The sequence below is a fragment of the Pristis pectinata genome, chromosome 1, assembly GCF_009764475.1.
Source record: "Pristis pectinata isolate sPriPec2 chromosome 1, sPriPec2.1.pri, whole genome shotgun sequence".
NCBI classification, from domain to species: domain Eukaryota; kingdom Metazoa; phylum Chordata; class Chondrichthyes; order Rhinopristiformes; family Pristidae; genus Pristis; species Pristis pectinata.
In genome coordinates, this window is record NC_067405.1 from 20,831,670 (window position 1) to 20,849,684 (window position 18,015).

At 43.2% G+C, this 18,015-nt stretch overlaps 1 protein-coding gene across 1 annotated transcript in view; it reads right to left on the bottom strand.

The window, feature by feature from the left end:
* Nucleotides 1-18,015, bottom strand: part of LOC127570204 (activin receptor type-2A) — a 125,877-nt gene that overhangs the window by 35,554 nt on the left and 72,308 nt on the right. Inside the window, exons 2-3 of the mRNA XM_052015484.1 lie at nt 15,680-15,887; nt 13,058-13,167 (exon numbers count right to left, since the gene is read on the bottom strand). Of these exons, the coding sequence (XP_051871444.1) occupies nt 13,058-13,167; nt 15,680-15,887 (318 nt within the window). The remainder of the gene's footprint in view (nt 1-13,057; nt 13,168-15,679; nt 15,888-18,015) is intronic.

Sequence of the window (18,015 nt, forward strand, 5' to 3'; positions counted from 1 at the left end):
AGATAACCTCTAGTGATTCAGGATGAGATGTTACCAAGCTGTCTGAGTTCAGTATGCTATTAATTATTCATGTTATATCCTTTTTCAAACAGCCCATAATATAAGCAAATGATCAATCAATAGTCCACATCTTGCACTTCCTATCTTGTGGATAACATAACCTAGTTCCAAACCTAGTTCCAAACATCAACTTACCAACTGAAATGTATATATGCACTACATTTAATCACACCGAAATTCAGGAAAAATAAAGGAAAATCCAGCACAGCCTAACAGATACATACAAAAGATCTTGGATCTGTTTATCCTTTTTCAAGCTACTCTATTTCCAGTTACAACAAGTCCAGCAAAGAATTATTCCAGAATCATCATCTTAAATGACTTTTTTGTAGTAGAGGCAACAGCTCCTCCGATTTTTGGGGAAAAAAAACTATTTTCTAATACTATTCATTCCTCTGAAAGTAGAAGGGTCACCATAAACAGACTATGTTTAATAATAAACATATTATGACACTGGAAAAATGTACACATTGTTTTCTCTAGTAATTTTCATACAAGTTACACCACAAGATAAAATAAGCATACAGCTTTGAATCTTGTCACCATGCAGCATCCATAGCAACAGCACTGCTGACACAGTTATCAAATCCACAAAATAAAATGCACAATCCAAACCTAGATTAAACTGTTACATGGCTATATGAGAAAGCATGTCCAAATACTTTGGAGAAATAATTAATGCCAAACACCCAAAACCACATTAAAACTAATTGGGGCACAAACCACCCAGTAAAAAAAAAATCAGCCAGTTTTTCCAGTGGTGTAGAATACAATTTTGAAACTAAAGGTTTCCATGCTTTGTTTGATTGTATTAACCACTTCAATTAAGAAACTAAGAACTAAGGAAAGAAAAGATGAATTATGAAAGGAAGTTGGCAGATAACATTCAAAAAGATACCAAGAGTTTTCTTAAATATATGAAGAGCAAAAGAGAGACACTGGTTGATATAGGACCAATTGAAAACAGTGTGGGAGAGATTAAAATGGATAACAGAGAGATGGCAGAGGAACTAAATGAGTATTTTGCATCAGTCTTCACTGTGGAGGACATCAGCAATATACCGGATAGTCCGGGGTCTCGGGGATAGAACTGAATTCAGTTATGATTACTAAAGAGAAGGTGCTCGGGAAGCTAAATGGACTAAAAGACAGATAAGTCTCCCGGACCGGAGGTGGCTTCAGAGATTGCGGAGGCATTGGTGATAATTTTCCAGGAATCAATAGACTCCGGCATGGTTCTGAAGGATTGGAAGGTTGCAAATGTAGTTCCGCTGTATAAGAAGGGTGGGAGGCAGCATAAAGGAAATTACAGACCTATTAGTCTGACATCGGTGGTGGGAAAGTTATTGGAATCGATCCTCAAGGATGAGGTTATGGAATACCTGGAGGTGCAAGGCAAGATAGGCCCAAGCCAGCATGGTTTCGTGAAGGGAAGATCCTGCCTGACCAACCTATTGGAGTTTTTTGAGGAAATCTCAGGTAAGGTGGATAAGGGAGAGGCTGGGGATGTTGTGTATTTAGACTTTCAAAAGGCCTTCGACAAGGTGCCGCACAAGAGGCTGATTAGTAAGATGAGAGGTCATGGAATCACAGATAGGATATTGGAATGGGTGGAGCATTGGCTGGTAGGCAGAAAGCAAAGGGTGGGAATAAAGGGATCCTGTTCTGGTTGGCTACTGGTTACTACTGGTATTCCGCAGGTGTCGGTGTTGGGGCCACTTCTTTTTACTTTGTGCATTAATGATTTGGATTACAGAGTAAATGGTTTTGTGGTTAAGTTTGCAGACGACACCAAGATAGGTGGAGGAGTAGGGAGTATTGAAGAAACAGGAAGGTTGCAGAAAAACTTAGTTTAGGAGAATGGGCAAAGAAATGGCAAATGAGATTCAATGTTGAGAAATGTGCCGTTGTACACGTTGGAAACAGAAATAAATGGGCAGACTATTATCTAGATGGGGAGAAAATTCAAAGTACAGAAGTACAAAGGGACTTGGGGGTACTTGTGCAGGATACCCTAAAGGTTAACCACCAGGTCAGATCGGCGGTAAAGAAAGCGAATGCTATGTTGGCATTCGTTTCGAGAGGTATAGTGAATAAAAGTAAGGAAGCGTTGATGAGGCACTGGCGAGGCCTCATTTGGAGTACCGTGCTCAGTTTTGGGCCCCTTACCTTAGGAAGGATGTACTGATGTTGGAGAGGGTTCAGCAAAGATTTATGAGGATGATTCCTGGAATGAAAGGGCTCACTTATGATGAGTGTTTGTCGGCTCTTCGACTGTATTCATTGAAGTACAGAAGAATGAGAGGGGACCTCATAGAAACATTTAGAATGTTGAAAGGACTGGACAGAGTAGATGTGGTTACTCTGTCCAGATGTGTTTCCCCTGGTGGGTAAGTCCAGGACTAGAGGGCAGAGTCTTAAAATTAGAGGTTACCGGTTTAAAACAGAAATGAGGAGAAATTTCTTTAGCCAGAGGGTAGTGAAGTTATGGAATTCTTTGCCATGTACAGCTGTGGAGGCCCGATCATTGGGGGTGCTTGGGGAGGAGGAGATTGATAGGTATCTGATTAGTCAAGGTATCAAGGGATATGGGGATAAAGCCAGAAACTGGGGCTAGATAGGAATAGTATTAGTTTAGCTCATGGAGCAGACTCGATGGGCCGAATGGCCTACTTCTGCTCCTTTGTCTTGTGAATTGTTTCTCAGAAGACCCAGTCTTCTTACTAGACGAACTCTAGGGATCAAGAACGACTCCAGTTCTGTAGCCATTAAGTGCTATGTAGGATCCGCAACAGCTGCCACAGATGGAGCAGGGGGTTGGGAGGTTTTGCACTCCTATCATTTTTGCTTGGCATCCACATGCACCTGAATAAACTTTAGGTCCTCAGTATCTTCTAGGATGCTCCTCTATTTTGAGTGATCGCAGGAAAAGAGACAATGAACATGATATCTTTTCCACAGAGGCTTTGAGAACATCAGAAAAATTTACCATGACAGAATATTAGTTTTTGGTGTCAGATATGCAGATAATGTAGCCCACCCATCAGAAGCACTTAAACATGATTAAAGCCTTGATGCTGGGACTATGATTTGGGAAGAACACCAAAGCTGGTTAACTTAATCTATCACTGGATTTGAAGGATTTTACAGAGACAGAATTGATAGCACGTGCCTAGTGCTTTGAGGTGCCTGCTGTAGATAGTCCATATCTATGAAGCACATAGGAAGACATCAGATCACAAGTAGCAGGTCTAAAACTGCAGCTCAGATGGCCAAAGACTGTGCTGGCACACTGGAGGCAGTAGTAAATCCTGTGAATATTTGCCAATGTTGAAATATGATTTGGGAAAAAAAAATCCACATTTTCCAGAGTCTCACCTTTGACCTTTCTTGTTCAAGGGTGGGTAAGTTGGTACAGGATCTGTGCATCTTATATTTGGTTCAATATCCATTCTCTCAAATGTTTCAGTAATAAGTCAATGGAGCTCAGCCTCCAAGCATGAACTAAGGTAATCATTGTCTGCATCCTGCAGTTCAATGACTGAAGTTAGATTCATGCTAATTCAGGAATACATGCATTGAAAGTTGAACAGCTTCCCTGTTCATTTACTATGTAAAGAGGCTTGTCAGAAGGGAGATGCAGTAACTTGCCCTGCCCCTATTTAATGCTTCCCCCCTAGGTCTAGACTTATCCTTATTCATTACTATCTTAAAACTTGAGTTGTGATCACTGTTTCCAATATGCTCTCCTACTGAAATGTAAGTCACCTGGTCAGGCTCATTTCCCAATACAAGGTCCAGTACAGCCCCTCTACATACTGTTTCAAGAACCCCTCTTGGATACATCTAACAAATTCTGCCATCTAAGCCTATTGCACTAAGGAAGTCCCAGTCAATATTGGAGAAGTTAAAAATCACCCACCACAACAACCCAAAGTTTGCAGATGACACAAAAATTGGTGGTGTTGCGGACAGTGAAAGTCAAAGGATACAGCAGGATATAGATCAGTTACAGTTAAGGGTAGAGAAGTGGCAGATTGAGTTTAAATCAGGGCTGAACCAAAGTTCAGGACAAGCATGTTCCAGTAAGGAGGAAGAACAAAGATGGCAAAGTAAGGGAACGATGGATGGCGAGAGAAGTTGTAAATTTAGTCAAAAAGAAAAAAAAAGCACATGCGAGGTTTAGGAAGCTAAAAATCAGACAGGGCCTTTCAGGAATATAAAGAGAGTATAAGGCACGTGCAGTTTAAAAAAGCAGGTAGAAAAAAAAACTGAAGGTTTTGTGGGTTTCGCTTCGGCAGACATCGGGACAGATAAGTTTCTTTTTTTTTTGTATAGGGTTTTTTAATTTTAATTTAATTTTATTTACAGAGTAGTAACAGGCCCTTTTGGCCCAACGAGTCTGCGCCGCCCATTTTAAACCCCAAATTAACCTACCTGTACATCTTTAGAATGTGGGAGGAAACCGGAGCACCCAGAGGAAACCCACGCAGACATGTGAGAACGTACAAACTCCTTACAGACAGCGACAGGAATCGAACCCTGATCACTGGCGCTGTAATAGCGTTGCGCTAACCGCTACGCTACCATGCTGCCGTTAGGGAACCGGACATGCAGCTCAATGACCTTCGTCTGGTCAGGGAGAATAAGGAGGTGATAGAAAGGAGTTATAGGCAGGTGGTCACACCGGGACCACAGAAGTCAGGCAAGTGGGTCACAGTCAGGAGGGGGAAGGGGAAGAGTCAGGTACCAGAGAGTACCCCTGAGGCTGTAATTATAAGGTTTAGTGTTATAAGGTTCTTTTTTTTTTAAATAAGTTTTTATATAAGTTTTAATCGGGAGTAGTGGGGACTGGACCGCACAGGCGCGTGACGTCAGCAGCTAAGGCGCGGGCAGTTTAAAAATCAAACCGCCATATCCAGCAGGCAGTGTCGGAGTGGGCAGCAGAGTGAGAGGGAGCAGAGTGTTTTGGGCTTTGACTCAAGGGGTTTTGGCATAAAGGGGCGAGGAAAGGTAGGTGACTTGAGTTAAGGACAGGGTATGAGTGCGGTTTCCTGTACTCTGTGTCAGATGTGGGAGTTCCCGGAGTCTCCCTGCCTCCGGGAAGGCTACATCTGCACCAGGTGTGTCGAGCTGCAGCTCCTGAGGGACCGTTAGGGAACTGGAGATGCAGCTCGATGACCTTCATCTAGTCAGGGAGAATAAGGAGGTGATAGAAAGGAGTTATAAGCAGGTGTTCACACCGGGACCACGGGAGTCAGGCAAGTGGGTCAGTCAGGAGGGGGAAGGGGAAGGGGAAGAGTCAGGTACCAGAGAGTACTCCTGTGGCTTTACCCCTTGACAATAAGTACTCCTGCTTGAGTACTGTTGGGGGAGACAGCCTATCTGGGGGAAGCAACAGTGGCAGTGTCTCTGGCACAGAGTCCAGCCCTGTGGCTCAGAAAGGTAGGGAAGGAGAAAGGAGGGCACTAGTGATGGGGGAATCTATAGTTAGGTGGGCAGACAAGCGATTCTGTGGACACAGGAAAGAAACTTGGAAGGTAGTTTGCCTCCCAGGGTGCCAGGGTCCGGGATGTTTCAGATCGCGTCCAAGATATCCTGAAGGGGGAGGGAGAACAGCCAGAGGTCATGGTACATATTGGTACCAACGACATAGGTAGGGAAAGGAAAGAGGTCCTGAAAAAAAGACTATAGAGAATTAGGAAGGAAACTGAGAAGCAAGACCTCAAAAGGTAGTAATTTCCAGATTACTGCCTGTGCTAAGTGACAGTGGGTATAGGAACAGAATGAGGAGGAGGTTAAATGTGTGGCTGAGGGATTGGAGTAAGGAGCAAGGAGCAGGGATTCAGATTTCTGGATCATTGGGGCCTCTTTTGGGGCAGGTATGACCTGTTCAAAGAGGACGGGTTGCACTTGAATCCCAGGTGGACCAATATCCTGGCGGGGAGGTTTGCTAAGGCTACTGGGGAGAGTTTAAACTAGAATTGTTGGGGGGTGGGATGCAAACTGGAGAGACTGGGGAAGAGGGGTTTGGCTCTCAAACAGAGAAAGCTAGTAGTAGGTACGATAGGCAGGTGATAGGGAAGGGACGTGCTCAGACAGGTTTGAGATGTGTCTATTTCAACACAAGGAGTATTGTGAACAAGGCGGATGAGCTTAGAGCTTGGATCAATACTTGGAGCTATGATGTGGTGGCCATTACGGAGACTTGGATGGCTCAGGGACCGGAATGGTTGCTTCAAGTGCCGGGTTTTAGATGTTTCAAAAAGGACAGGGAGGGAGGCAAGAGGTGGGGGAGTGGCACTGTTGATCAGAGATAGTGTCACGGCTGCGGAAAAGGTGTACGTCGTGGAGGGACTGTCTACGGAGTCTCTGTGGGTGGAGGTTAGGAACAGGAAGGGGTCAATAACTTTACCGGGTATTTTTTTTTATATATAGGCCGCCCAATAGTAACAGGGATATTGAGGAGCAGATAGGGAAGCAGATCCTAGAAAGGTGTGATAATAACAGAGCTGTTGTGATGGGGGATTTTAATTTCCCAAACATCAATTGGCATCTCCAGACAGTGAGGGGTTTAGATGGGGAGGAGTTTGTTTAAGTGTGTTCAGGAAGGATTCTTGACACAATATGTAGATAGGCCTACAAGAGGAGAGGCTGTGCTCGATTTGGTATTGGGAAATGAACCTGGTCAGATGTCTAATCTCTCAGTGGGTGAACGTTTTGGTGATAGTGATCATAATTCTCTCCTTTATGTTAGCACTGGAGGGAGAGAGGAACAGACAGACTAGAAAGGCGTTTACTTGGAGTAAAGGGAATTATGAGGCTCTCAGGCAGGAAATAGGAAGATTAAATTGGGAACAGATGTTCTCTGGGAAAAGTACGGAAGAAATGTGGCAAATATTCAGGGAATATTTGTGTGGAGTTCTTCATAGGCATGTTCCAATGAGACAGGGGAGTCACGAGAGGATAAAGGAACCGTGGTGTACAAAGGCTATAATAAATCTAGTCAAAAGGAAAAGAAAAGCTTACAAAAGGTACAGAGAGCTAGGCAATGTTAGAGATCTGGAAGAGTATAAGGCTAATAGGAAGGAGCTTAAGAAGGAGATTAGGAGAGCCAGAAGGGGGCATGAGAAGGCCTTGGCAGGCAGGATTAAGGAAAACCCCAAAGCATTCTACAAGTATGTGAAGAGCAAGAGGATAAGATGCGAAAGAATAGGGCCTGTCAAGTGCAGCAGTGGGAAAGTGTGTATGGATCCGGAAGAAATGGCGGAGGTACTTAATGAATACTTTATGTCAGTATTCACTACAGAAAAAGATCTGGGGGATTGTAGTGGGGACTTGCAGCGGGCTGAAAAGCTTGAGCATGTAGATATTAGGAAAGAGGAGGTGCTGAAACTTTTGGAAAGCATCAAGTTGGATAAGTCACCAGGACTGGATGAGATGTACCCCAGGCTGCTGTGGGAGGCGAGGGAAGAGATTTCGGAGCCTCTGACGATGATCTTTGCATCGTCTATGGAGACAGGAGAGGTTCCGGAAGATTGAAGGGTTGCAGATGTTGTTCCCTTATTCAAGAAAGGGAGTAGGGATAGCCCAGGGAATTATAGACCGGTGAGTCTTACCTCTGATTGGTAAGCTAAATGGAAAAGATCCTGAGAGGCAGGATTTATGAACATTTGGAGAAGTACAATATGATTAGGAATAGTCAGCATGGCTTTGTCAAGGGCAGGTCTTGCCTTACGAGCCTGATTGAATTTTTTGAGGATGCGACTAAGCACGTCGATGAAGGGAGAGCAGTAGATGTAATGTATATGGATTTCAAGAAATTTCAGTTTGATAAGGTACCCCATGCAAGGCTTATTGAGAAAGTAGGGAGGCATGGGATCCAAGGGGACATTGCAGTGTGGATCCAGAACTGGCTGGTCCACAGAAGGCAAAGAGTGGTCGTTGAAGGGTCGTATTCTGCGTGGAGGTCGGTGACCAGTGGTGTACCTCAGGGATCTGTTCTGGGACCCTTGCTCTTTGTGATTTTTATAAACGACCTGGATGAGGAAGTGGAGGGGTGGGTTATTGAGTTTATGGATGACACGAAGGTTGGGGGTGTTGTGGATAGTTTGGAGGGCTGTCAGAGGTTACAGAGGGACATAGATAGGATGCAAAGTTGGGCTGAGAAGTGGCAGATGCAGTTCAACCCAGATAAGTGTGAAGTGGTTCATTTTGGTAGGTCAAATATGATGGCAGAATATAGTCTTAATGGTAGGACTCTCCGCAGTGTGGAGGATCAGAGGGATCTTGGCGTCCGAGCCCATAGGATGCTCAAAGCGGCTACGCAGGTTGACTGTGGTTAAGAAGGCATATGGTGTATTGTCCTTCATCAATCGCGGAATTGAATTTAGGAGCCGAGAGGTATTGTTGCAGTTATATAGGTCCCTGGTCAGACCCCACTTGGAGTATTGTGCTCAGTTCTGGTCACCTCACTACAGGAAGGATGTGAAAGCCATAGAAAGGGTGCAGAGGAGATTTACAAGGATGCTGCCTGGAATGTGCAGCATGCCTCATGAAAGCAGGTTGAGGGAACTCGGCCTTCTCTCCTTGGAGCGACGGAGGATGAGGGGGGACCTGATAGAGGTATATAAGATGATGAGAGGTATTGATCGGGTAGATAGTCAGAGGCTTTACCCCAGGGCTGAAATGGTGGCCACAAGAGGACATAGGTTTAAGGTGCTGGGGAGTAGGTATAGAGGAGATGTCAGGGGTAAGTTTTTTTTTACTCAGAGTGGTGAGTGCGTGGAACGGGCTGCCGGCAACGGTGGAGGCAGATATGATAGGGTCTTTTAAGAGACTGTTGGATAGGTACATGGAGCTGAGAAAAATAGAGGGCTATGGGTAAGCCTAGTAATTTAAAGGGTAGGGACATGTTCAGCACAGCTTTGTGGGCTGAAGGGCCTGAATTGTGCTGTAGTTTTTCTGTTTCTATGAGCAAGAAAGAACTCGAGCAAGAAATTTGGAGGGCCGGTAAAAAAGGGATATGAAATGTCCTTGGCAAGTAGGATTACAGAGAATCCCAAGGCATTTTATGTACATTAAAAACATGAGGGTAACTAGGGAGAGGGTGGTACTGCTCAAGGATAAAGGAGGGAATTTATGCTTTGAGTCAGAGCATGTCAGTGAAGTACTAAACAAGTACTTAGCATTGGTATTCACCAAGAAGGACATAAAGAATAGTGAGATCAGTGTGGAGTATTCTAATATGCCAGGGCATTTTGAGATCAAGGAGATGGTGTTGGGTCTCTTGAAGAGCATTAAGGTGGATAAATCTCCAGGGCCTGATGGGATCTATCCAAGGTTATCAAGAGAGGCAAGAAAGGAGATTGCTGGGGCTTTGACGAAGATCTTTGTATCCTCTCTAGCCACAGGCGAGGTCCCAGAGGACTGCAGAATAGCCAATGTTGTTTCTTGTTTAAGAAGGGAAATAGGGATAAGCCAGGAAATTTTTGGTCATTGAGCCTCATATCAGTGGTAGGGAAGCTATTGGAGAGGATTCTTAGGGATAGGATTTACTCACATTTGGAAGAAAATGGGCTAATTAGGGACAGTCAGCATAGCTTTGTATGGGGCAGGTCACGTCTTACAAACTTGAGTGGGTAGATTTTATTTGAGGTGGAGACCAAGGTGACTTGGTCATGATCCACTTGGGCAGTGGATGTTGCTTATGTGGACTTTTCTAAGGCATTTGACAAAATCCCTCATGGTAGGTTGATCAGGAAGATTAAGATGCGCAGGATTCATGGTGAATTTGTAGATTGGATTCAGAATTGGCTTGCCCATAGAAGACAGTAGTGGTGGAAGTGTGTTAGTCTGGCTGGAGGTCTGTGACCAGTGGTGTTCTGCAGGGATCACTGCTGGGACCTTTGATGTTTCTGATATATACACATATATTGGATGAATATATGGATGGGTACGCTATTAAGTTTGTGGACAAAACAAAATATTTGTGGAATTGTAGACACTGAAGAAAGTTGTCAAAAGATACAGCAGGATGTAGATCAGTTACAGTTATGGGCAGAGAAATGGGAGGAGGAGGTTAAACCAGGCAAGTGTGAGCTGCTGCACTTTGAGAAGTCAAATGCAAGGGGAAAGTATACAGTTAATTGCAGGACCCTTAACAGCACTGATATACAGAGGGATCTTGGGATCCAAGTCCATACCTTCCTGGAAGTGGCAACACAAGTAAATAGGATAGTGTATGGCACACTTACCTTCATCACCTGGGGCATAGATTATATTTAGGTGACTATTGGTGCCCCATGTACATTTTTTTTTGCAGTGTAGGTCACACCCACTTTACATCTTGATAGACAGTATCCACAACGCAACACACACAAAATGCTGGAGGAACTCATCAGGTCAGGCAGCACTGATGGAGGGAAATAAACAGTCGATGTTTTGGGTCGAGACCCTTCATCAGGACTGGAAAGGTGGAAAGAAGCAGCCAAAATGACAAGGTTGGGGGAGGGGGAGGAGCACAGGCTGGCAGGTGATGCGAGGCGAGTCCAGGTGAGAAGTAAAAGGTGGGTGGGTGGGGGAGGAGGGATGAAAGGGAGTGATGCAAGCTGTGAGGTGATAGGTAGAAGAGGCAAAGGGATGAAGGAGGAGGAATCCAGTAGGAGAGAGCAATAGAGCATGGAATAAAGGGAAGGAGGTGGGGAATAAATGGGCAGGTCACGAGGGCGCAGGAGGGGAAAGAGAAGTAGGGGGAGAAGGCCACAGGAATGAGTGAAGACAAAAAGGGTGGGGGGAAGAAGGATTACCAGAAGTTAGAGAAATCAATGTTGAGGCCGTCAGGTTGGAGACTACCAAGGTGGAATGTGAGGCGTTGTTCCTCCAACCTGCATCTGGCCTCAACATGGCAGTAGAGGAGGCTTTGGGCACCCAATCTGCATTGGGTCTCACTGATGTAGAGGCCGCTGCACCAGATGTGATAAATGATACCCTCAGATTCACAGGTGAAGCACTGCCTCACCTGGAAAGACTGTCTGGGGACCTGAATGGTGGCGAGAGAGGTGTAGGGACAGATGTAGCAATTTGTGTAGTTGCAGGGATAGGCGCTGAGACGGTCATCAGTAGGGAAGGATAAGTGGACAAGGGAGTCACGGAGAGAGCAATCCCTGTGGAAAGTGGGGGGAGAAACGCGAGGGGAAGATGTGCATAATGGTCACCTCCCTTGCCTCCCATAGCAGCTTGGGATACATCTCATCAGGCCCTGGGGATTTATCTAATTTTAAACCTGCTGAGACATCTATTAACTCCGTTTTAATATATAAAAAATATTTTTCACTACCAACCATCCTGAATTCTACAGCTAAAATCGCTAAGAAGACTTCACCTGTGACCTCTGGCTCCGTGAAAGGTTGTCTGTGGTCCCTAATGGAACCTTCTCTTACCCCAAGTTACTTGCTTTGTGATTTTCCTTGATCTTGTCTGCTAGTCAATCCCCCTTTGCCCTCCCAATTTCTTTTTAAGTACTTCCCTACACTTTCAATACTCGATGCTGTTATGCCTCAGCTGTTTCCATATGTTTACTTTTGTTATCCAAACCTCAGCATCCCTTGACACCTAGGGTTCCCTAGACTTGTGTCTTTGTCCAATTCCTTAGACTTGGTTCCTCTTGTGATAACGTGCTGGCCCTGAAGTCTCACTACTTCACTTTTAGATAACTCCCACTTGTTGGATGTGGGCTTAAATGCAAGTAACTGATCCCAGTGTACTTCTGCCGGGCCTCGTCTTGTGATACTGAAATCAGCCTTCCCACAGTTCACGACTTTAATTTCTGATTCATCCTCATCCATTTCCATCACCACCTTGAAATTTAACATTATGGTCACTTTCACCAAAGTGCTCTCCCACCGACACTCCACTCACTTCCCTGGCTACATGCTCTAATATTAGGTACAATACTGCCCCATCAAGTATGATGGTGCATTGGTTCAAAAAACCCTCCTGGACACCCATTAAACATACTGCTCATCTAAACCTTTCATGCTAAGGTAATGCCAGTTAATACTAGGGCAATGGAGATCTACTACTATAAATCTATTATTCTCAAACCTCTGATTGTCTTACATGACTCCATTTTTCCCACATTGTTAGTACCAAGGTGAATCACAACCTGTGTGTGTAAATCATTGAGGGAAAATTCTCCTTTGGCCTTACATCCAAGGGAATACTCAACACTTAATAGTCCTGCCTATGAATGAGAAACTAAACCAAAAGGTCTACATTTTTCCCCTTCATCCAATTCTGAACAATTCAACCCAAAACATTAACTCAGGTTCTTTCCACAGATGCTACCCGATCTGAGTGTTACCTCCAATTTTTGTTTTTATTTCAAATTTCCAGCATCTGCAGCTTTTTGATTTTCATAAACCAAGATCTGACTGCTTTGAATAACCAGAAGAGGTCTCGTAACACAATTTGAAGGGGAAAAAAAAACAACAAAAATTTTATGCCTCAACCAAAACAAAATCTGTGATATTGGTAGACATTTCAGGTTATCAAACCTACCTGTTAATGGGAGTTTGCCATGTTAAAATTGGTGGCCACACTTACATACAGCAAAAACATTTGAAAACTCTAGTTCCCTTTTTCTACATTCTCAAAGTCTTATGTTTTATCTTACTAACTCTACACCATAATGCTCAAATCAAAGTCAAGTCATTAAAAGATCTGCAATCCAGGTGGCAACTGAAGTTACATTCAAGAGGTACAGTGAAAGGCACTATTATTTGCATCTTTTACATACAAGTTTAATAGTATTCAAATATGTAGTATAGACTCTAAGTATCTAGATATCCAAAAGTAGACAATTTCTATTATTTTATCATTTCTTGATAAACATGCACAAGACCAATTAATTGCAGAATTATATGCACCTTTTTTATTTACATGGGTTATAAAACTTAGTACATTTAAATACAAAAATAAACAAGACAAAACTTACACGGTATATCCTGAATGATAGGGACATAAAAAATCTTCTCATTACACTTGCTTCCTTCACAACAACAGAAGAACACTTCAGGGCTCTCCTTTGTTTCGATACATTCATCTCTATAAAACAAAATTATACAAAATATTTGATATTTGCCCAATCAAGTAGATGCAATAGACTTTAAATTTAATTGGTGAAGAATGATTTCAATCTTTCAAAAATTCAAGTGCACAAATAGCTTTAAGAAATAAAAGCATCATATGTAATAGGAGTAATCATAAATATGTGAAAGGGAAATCATGTTTGACTAATCGAATGAAATTATTTGAGGATATGACTAACAAAGATCGGGGAGAACAAGTGAATATGGAGTATCCGAATTTTCAGAAGGTTTTAAAAGTGTCACAAAAGCAATTGGTCAGGGAATTGAGGGTAATCTACTAACATGGGCTGAGAATTGCTTAACAGACAGAAATGTAAAGAATGGGAATAAACAGGTCTTTCTCAGGTTGGCAATCTGTGACCAGATGTACCACAGGGAATAGTGCATGGGCCCAGCTATTCACAACATGTATGAATCATTCCATCAATCTCTATCTTGAATATACTGCATGATGGAGCCTCCAGTCACAGGGAATAATCAACCCTGTATTTACACTAATTCTATAGGTTTCAATAAATTGATTCTCATTCTTCTAAACTGGAAAGTAGAGGGCCAGCCAGCTTAATTTCTTCTTAATCGAAAAACCTTAAGTGTGCAACTTGAAGGGAGCATGCAGGTGGTGGCCTTACCATGCACATGTTGACCTTGTGCATGCTTCTCGATAGTAGAAGTGGCAGGTTTGGAAGGTGATGTTGGAGTAGCTTGGGTGAGTAACTGCAGTGCATTTTGTAGAAGGTACAGACTGCCACCACTGTGCAATGGTATCAGAGGGAATGAATGTTTAGGGAGGTGGATGGGGTACCAACCAATGAGTTACTTTGACTTGGATGCTGTTGAGCTTCTTGAGAGTTCTACAACTGCACTCATCCAGGCAAGTGGAAGGTATTCCATCATGCTCCTGACTTGTGCCTTGAAGATGGTGGAAAGGAGCCAGGATTTCAGGAAGCGAGTCATTCACCATAGCCTCTGATCTGCTCTTGTAGCCAGACCATTTAAGTGGGTGGTCTTTTATTTCTGCACCGCCAATGTATTGATGGCGGGAGTCTTGGAGATAATAATACCACTGAATGTCACGGGTAGTTGATTGGATTGTTTCATTGGAGATGATTATTGCCTGGCACTTCTATGGCATGGATGTTACTTACTTGAACTAAAACAAAGTCATGGGTTACGGGGAGAGAGTAGACAAATTGAGAGCAAGACTGGATCAACCGTGATCTTATTGAATGATGAAGCAGGCCCAAGGGGCTGACTAGTTGGTCTGATGTTTTGCTGTACTTCGGCATTAAGTGATTGGTGTACATGGATAATCAGATCTCTCTGAATATCAGCACCTCTCAATTGCTCACCATTTAAAAGTGATCCACCTTTCTTCCCCCCCCTCCCCCCGAATCAAAACTGACAACCTTATGTCTTCCCACATTAAATTTCATTTGCTGTGTCCTCGCCCATTCACATACCCTACCTTTATCCCGCTGAAGCCCCTCTGCATCCTCCTCTCATCTCTCACTAACAGCAAGCTTTGTATTATCAGGTTCGAACATTGATTATTTTTGGTCTCCTCATCCAAATCAAGGATAGAGATTGTCAATAGCTCTAGCTCCTGCACCAGTGTTTGCAGCACACCATGACTGAGAACTTTCCAACCAAAAAAGACCTATTATCACCACTCATTTTCTGTCCATCAACTAATCCATAATTCATACCAATATACTCCCCTAATCCCCAAGTGTTCTAAATCTGTTTAGAAATGTGTTGACTTTTTCAACCTTCTGAAATTCCAGATACATCTCATCCATTGGCTTCTCCTTAGCCTGCTAGCTACAACCCCAAAAACACTAATAGATTTACTGAACATTGCCTTTTCAACCAAATCCGGTCAACTCTGTCCAATCCTATTATAATTTTTTTTAAAGTGCCCTGTCACCATTGCCTTAATAATAGATTCTAACATTTTCCCTACTTCTGATGTCAAGCTAATTGGTCTGTAGTTCTGAGACTTCTTTCTTCTTAAATAGGGAGGATTACATTTACTACCTAGTTAATCAGTGGGAACCTTTCTAGAAATCTGTAATTTTTGGAGATGATAACCCATGCATCTTAACTCTATTGTCACTCCTTCAAAAGCTTGGAAAGGAAATAATCAGGTCCTGGGAGATTTCTCAGCAGTCAGTTCATATAATTTCTCCAATACAACTTTTTTAAACCAATTGTGATTTCTTTCAGCTTACCATTTCTCTCTAGATTTGTTTTTTCTCCACATTTCCAGGAGATTAGTTGTGTTTTCTTCCTTGACAGGCATAAAATATTGATTTAATTTCTCTACCATTTCTTTATTCCCCAATATAATTTCTTCAGTATCAGTCTAAGTTACCCACATTAACTTTCCTTAGTCTTTCCCTTTTTATATATCCATAGAAACTTGAGGAATCTGTGAAAAAGATAGAAACAACAATTTTTTTGCCTACTTGTCATAGCAGTTCCAATCATCCAGCCAACAGCCTCCTTTTACAATTTCTACTGAACCAGAGTTGTTCTTCCATGTGGCATAACAGTGTCCCCGTTTATCTTTTTCTTCAACGCAGTTCTCAATCCCAGTGTTATTTGTTCGGTCTTTCTCCCTGTTGGCATTATAGATAATGCATACTTGCTTCTCCGATCTACCAAGTATAGCACCTTAAAGAAAATTTAAATTGGATTTATTATGACAAATATGAAACAAAATCCAATTTAAACATTTATACAAAAAAAGTGAAATCAACAGCATACTGCACCAAATACTATCCAAAAAGAAAATTATCTCAATTCAGGTAAAACAGGTGTACATTAGGTTCCATACTTTTTCCACCTGGATTGATTACACAATTAAGCATTCACATATGGAATGATCAAGCATATATAATCACAATGATGGAAAAAATAAATAATTGAATACGGTACACAAGCATTTACAAAAGCAAATATAGTTAATCAATTCTGCGTTTGTATACGAACAGAATTCCTATTTCTAGTGCAACAAAAGTAGTACGTGAACTATATTACTCAAACAAGGTGTTAATTCCAATTTGAACTCCCCACCTTGCTACCTTACCTACTGAGTACTTGCAGCATGTGTTTTTATTAGTACAGGAGATCTACTGATGGCTCTAAAAAAATTGTTAACTGCATAATTATGCAAAAACCAAGAATAATACAGATGTGCAAGTAATTTGGTGGTAAAACAGATGCCTAGAAAGCAAGCTATCAGACACATTTATCAGAATGGAAACTCCAGTGAACTGGAAACTCCAGTGAACTGGGAATCATGTGTAGTTAATTGTATTTTTTGATATATGAAAATGTAAAAAAATGAGTAATAAACATTATGTGATCTCAATTTTCATTAGCATCACATATGGACATAGACTTTAACCTTTTTATGAGAATGATGACAAATAATAAAATAATCTTTTGTGACCTTTGTGTAGTGCTCATTAATTAAATGCTAAATGGCAAGTAGCATGGTGAAAATGATTAATTTCAAACAAATATTTAAGGGAAGGGAGCAGATGTTGTGGTCAATGCAAATAACTAAACGTCATTCCAATTCAGATTAAAAAAAACAAAGAATTCCTCAATAGGATATACAAAAGAGTTCTCATTACAAGATTGGTGGACAGCCATGGGATCATCTAGAGCTCCTTGCTGGGGCAGTCCACATTTTTTAACAATTATTCTTAAGAAGTCCAAACTATTTCTTGCAGTTCTAATGTAGCAGCCACTTGTGTCTTTAAGTCTGTGAGTTGTAGAACAAGACTGATCTACTTCCCGCCGTGTGCGGGCCTAAGTGAAACGGCTCCCGCCTTCCTAGAGGAAGGAAATGATGTACGCGCTACGTCCATTAGAGTCTTTTTGCGTGCGCGGGTTCTCCCCCCGTCGCTTGGGGAATACGAAGGCCCAGCGCCATCTCGGCCTCGCCGCTCCGACGACGCACGCCCCGACCGTCGAGCCGGTTTGCCTGCTTGGACGGTGAGGTCGCCACACAACCCGCCCCACCCCCCCCCCCCCGCCAGAACCGGCGATATGGTCCCCAAAGTTCATGGGGCTGTGCTAGCCGTTTGCTTAGGTGGTCAGCCTCTGCATGGTGGTGTTGGGACCTTGACCAGTTGTTGTAGGTCTAAATGGGCCGGTTTGAGGCGGTCTGTCGTGAAGACTTCCTCCTTGCCCCCAATGTCCAAAAATAAAGGTGGACCCATTGTTTTCTGATGACCCGGAACGGCCCCTCGTATGGCGTTGCAATGGTGCCCAGGGAGTGCCCCTGCGAACGAAAACGAACTTACAGTCTCGTAGTTCCTTGGGATCACAGGATGGGGATGGACCATGTTGCGAACTGGGGATCGGTGCCAAGCCTCTCGCACAGTCCTCCCAGGACTGCTGTGGGTTGTTCCTCTTGCCCCCTAAGGGCGGGTATGAACTCCCCTGGGACGACCAGGGATGCACCGTACACGAGTTTGGCTGACGAAGCATGGAGATCCTCCTTGGGGGCAGTGCGTACGCCGAGCAGAACCCAAGGAAGTTCATCGACCCAGTTAGGACCTTTCAAGCGGGCCATCAGGGCTGATTTCAGATGGCAGTGGAAATGTTCTACCAACCCGTTTGACTGAGGGTGGTAGGCCGGGGTGGTGCGCAGCTGTGTTCCTAGCATGTTTGCTAATGCAGACCATAGGCTGGAGGTAAACCGGGCACCTCTACCTGAAGTGACTTGGGCCGGAACACCAAAGCGCGAGACCCAAGTTGTGAGCAGCGCCCAGGCGCAGGAATTGGT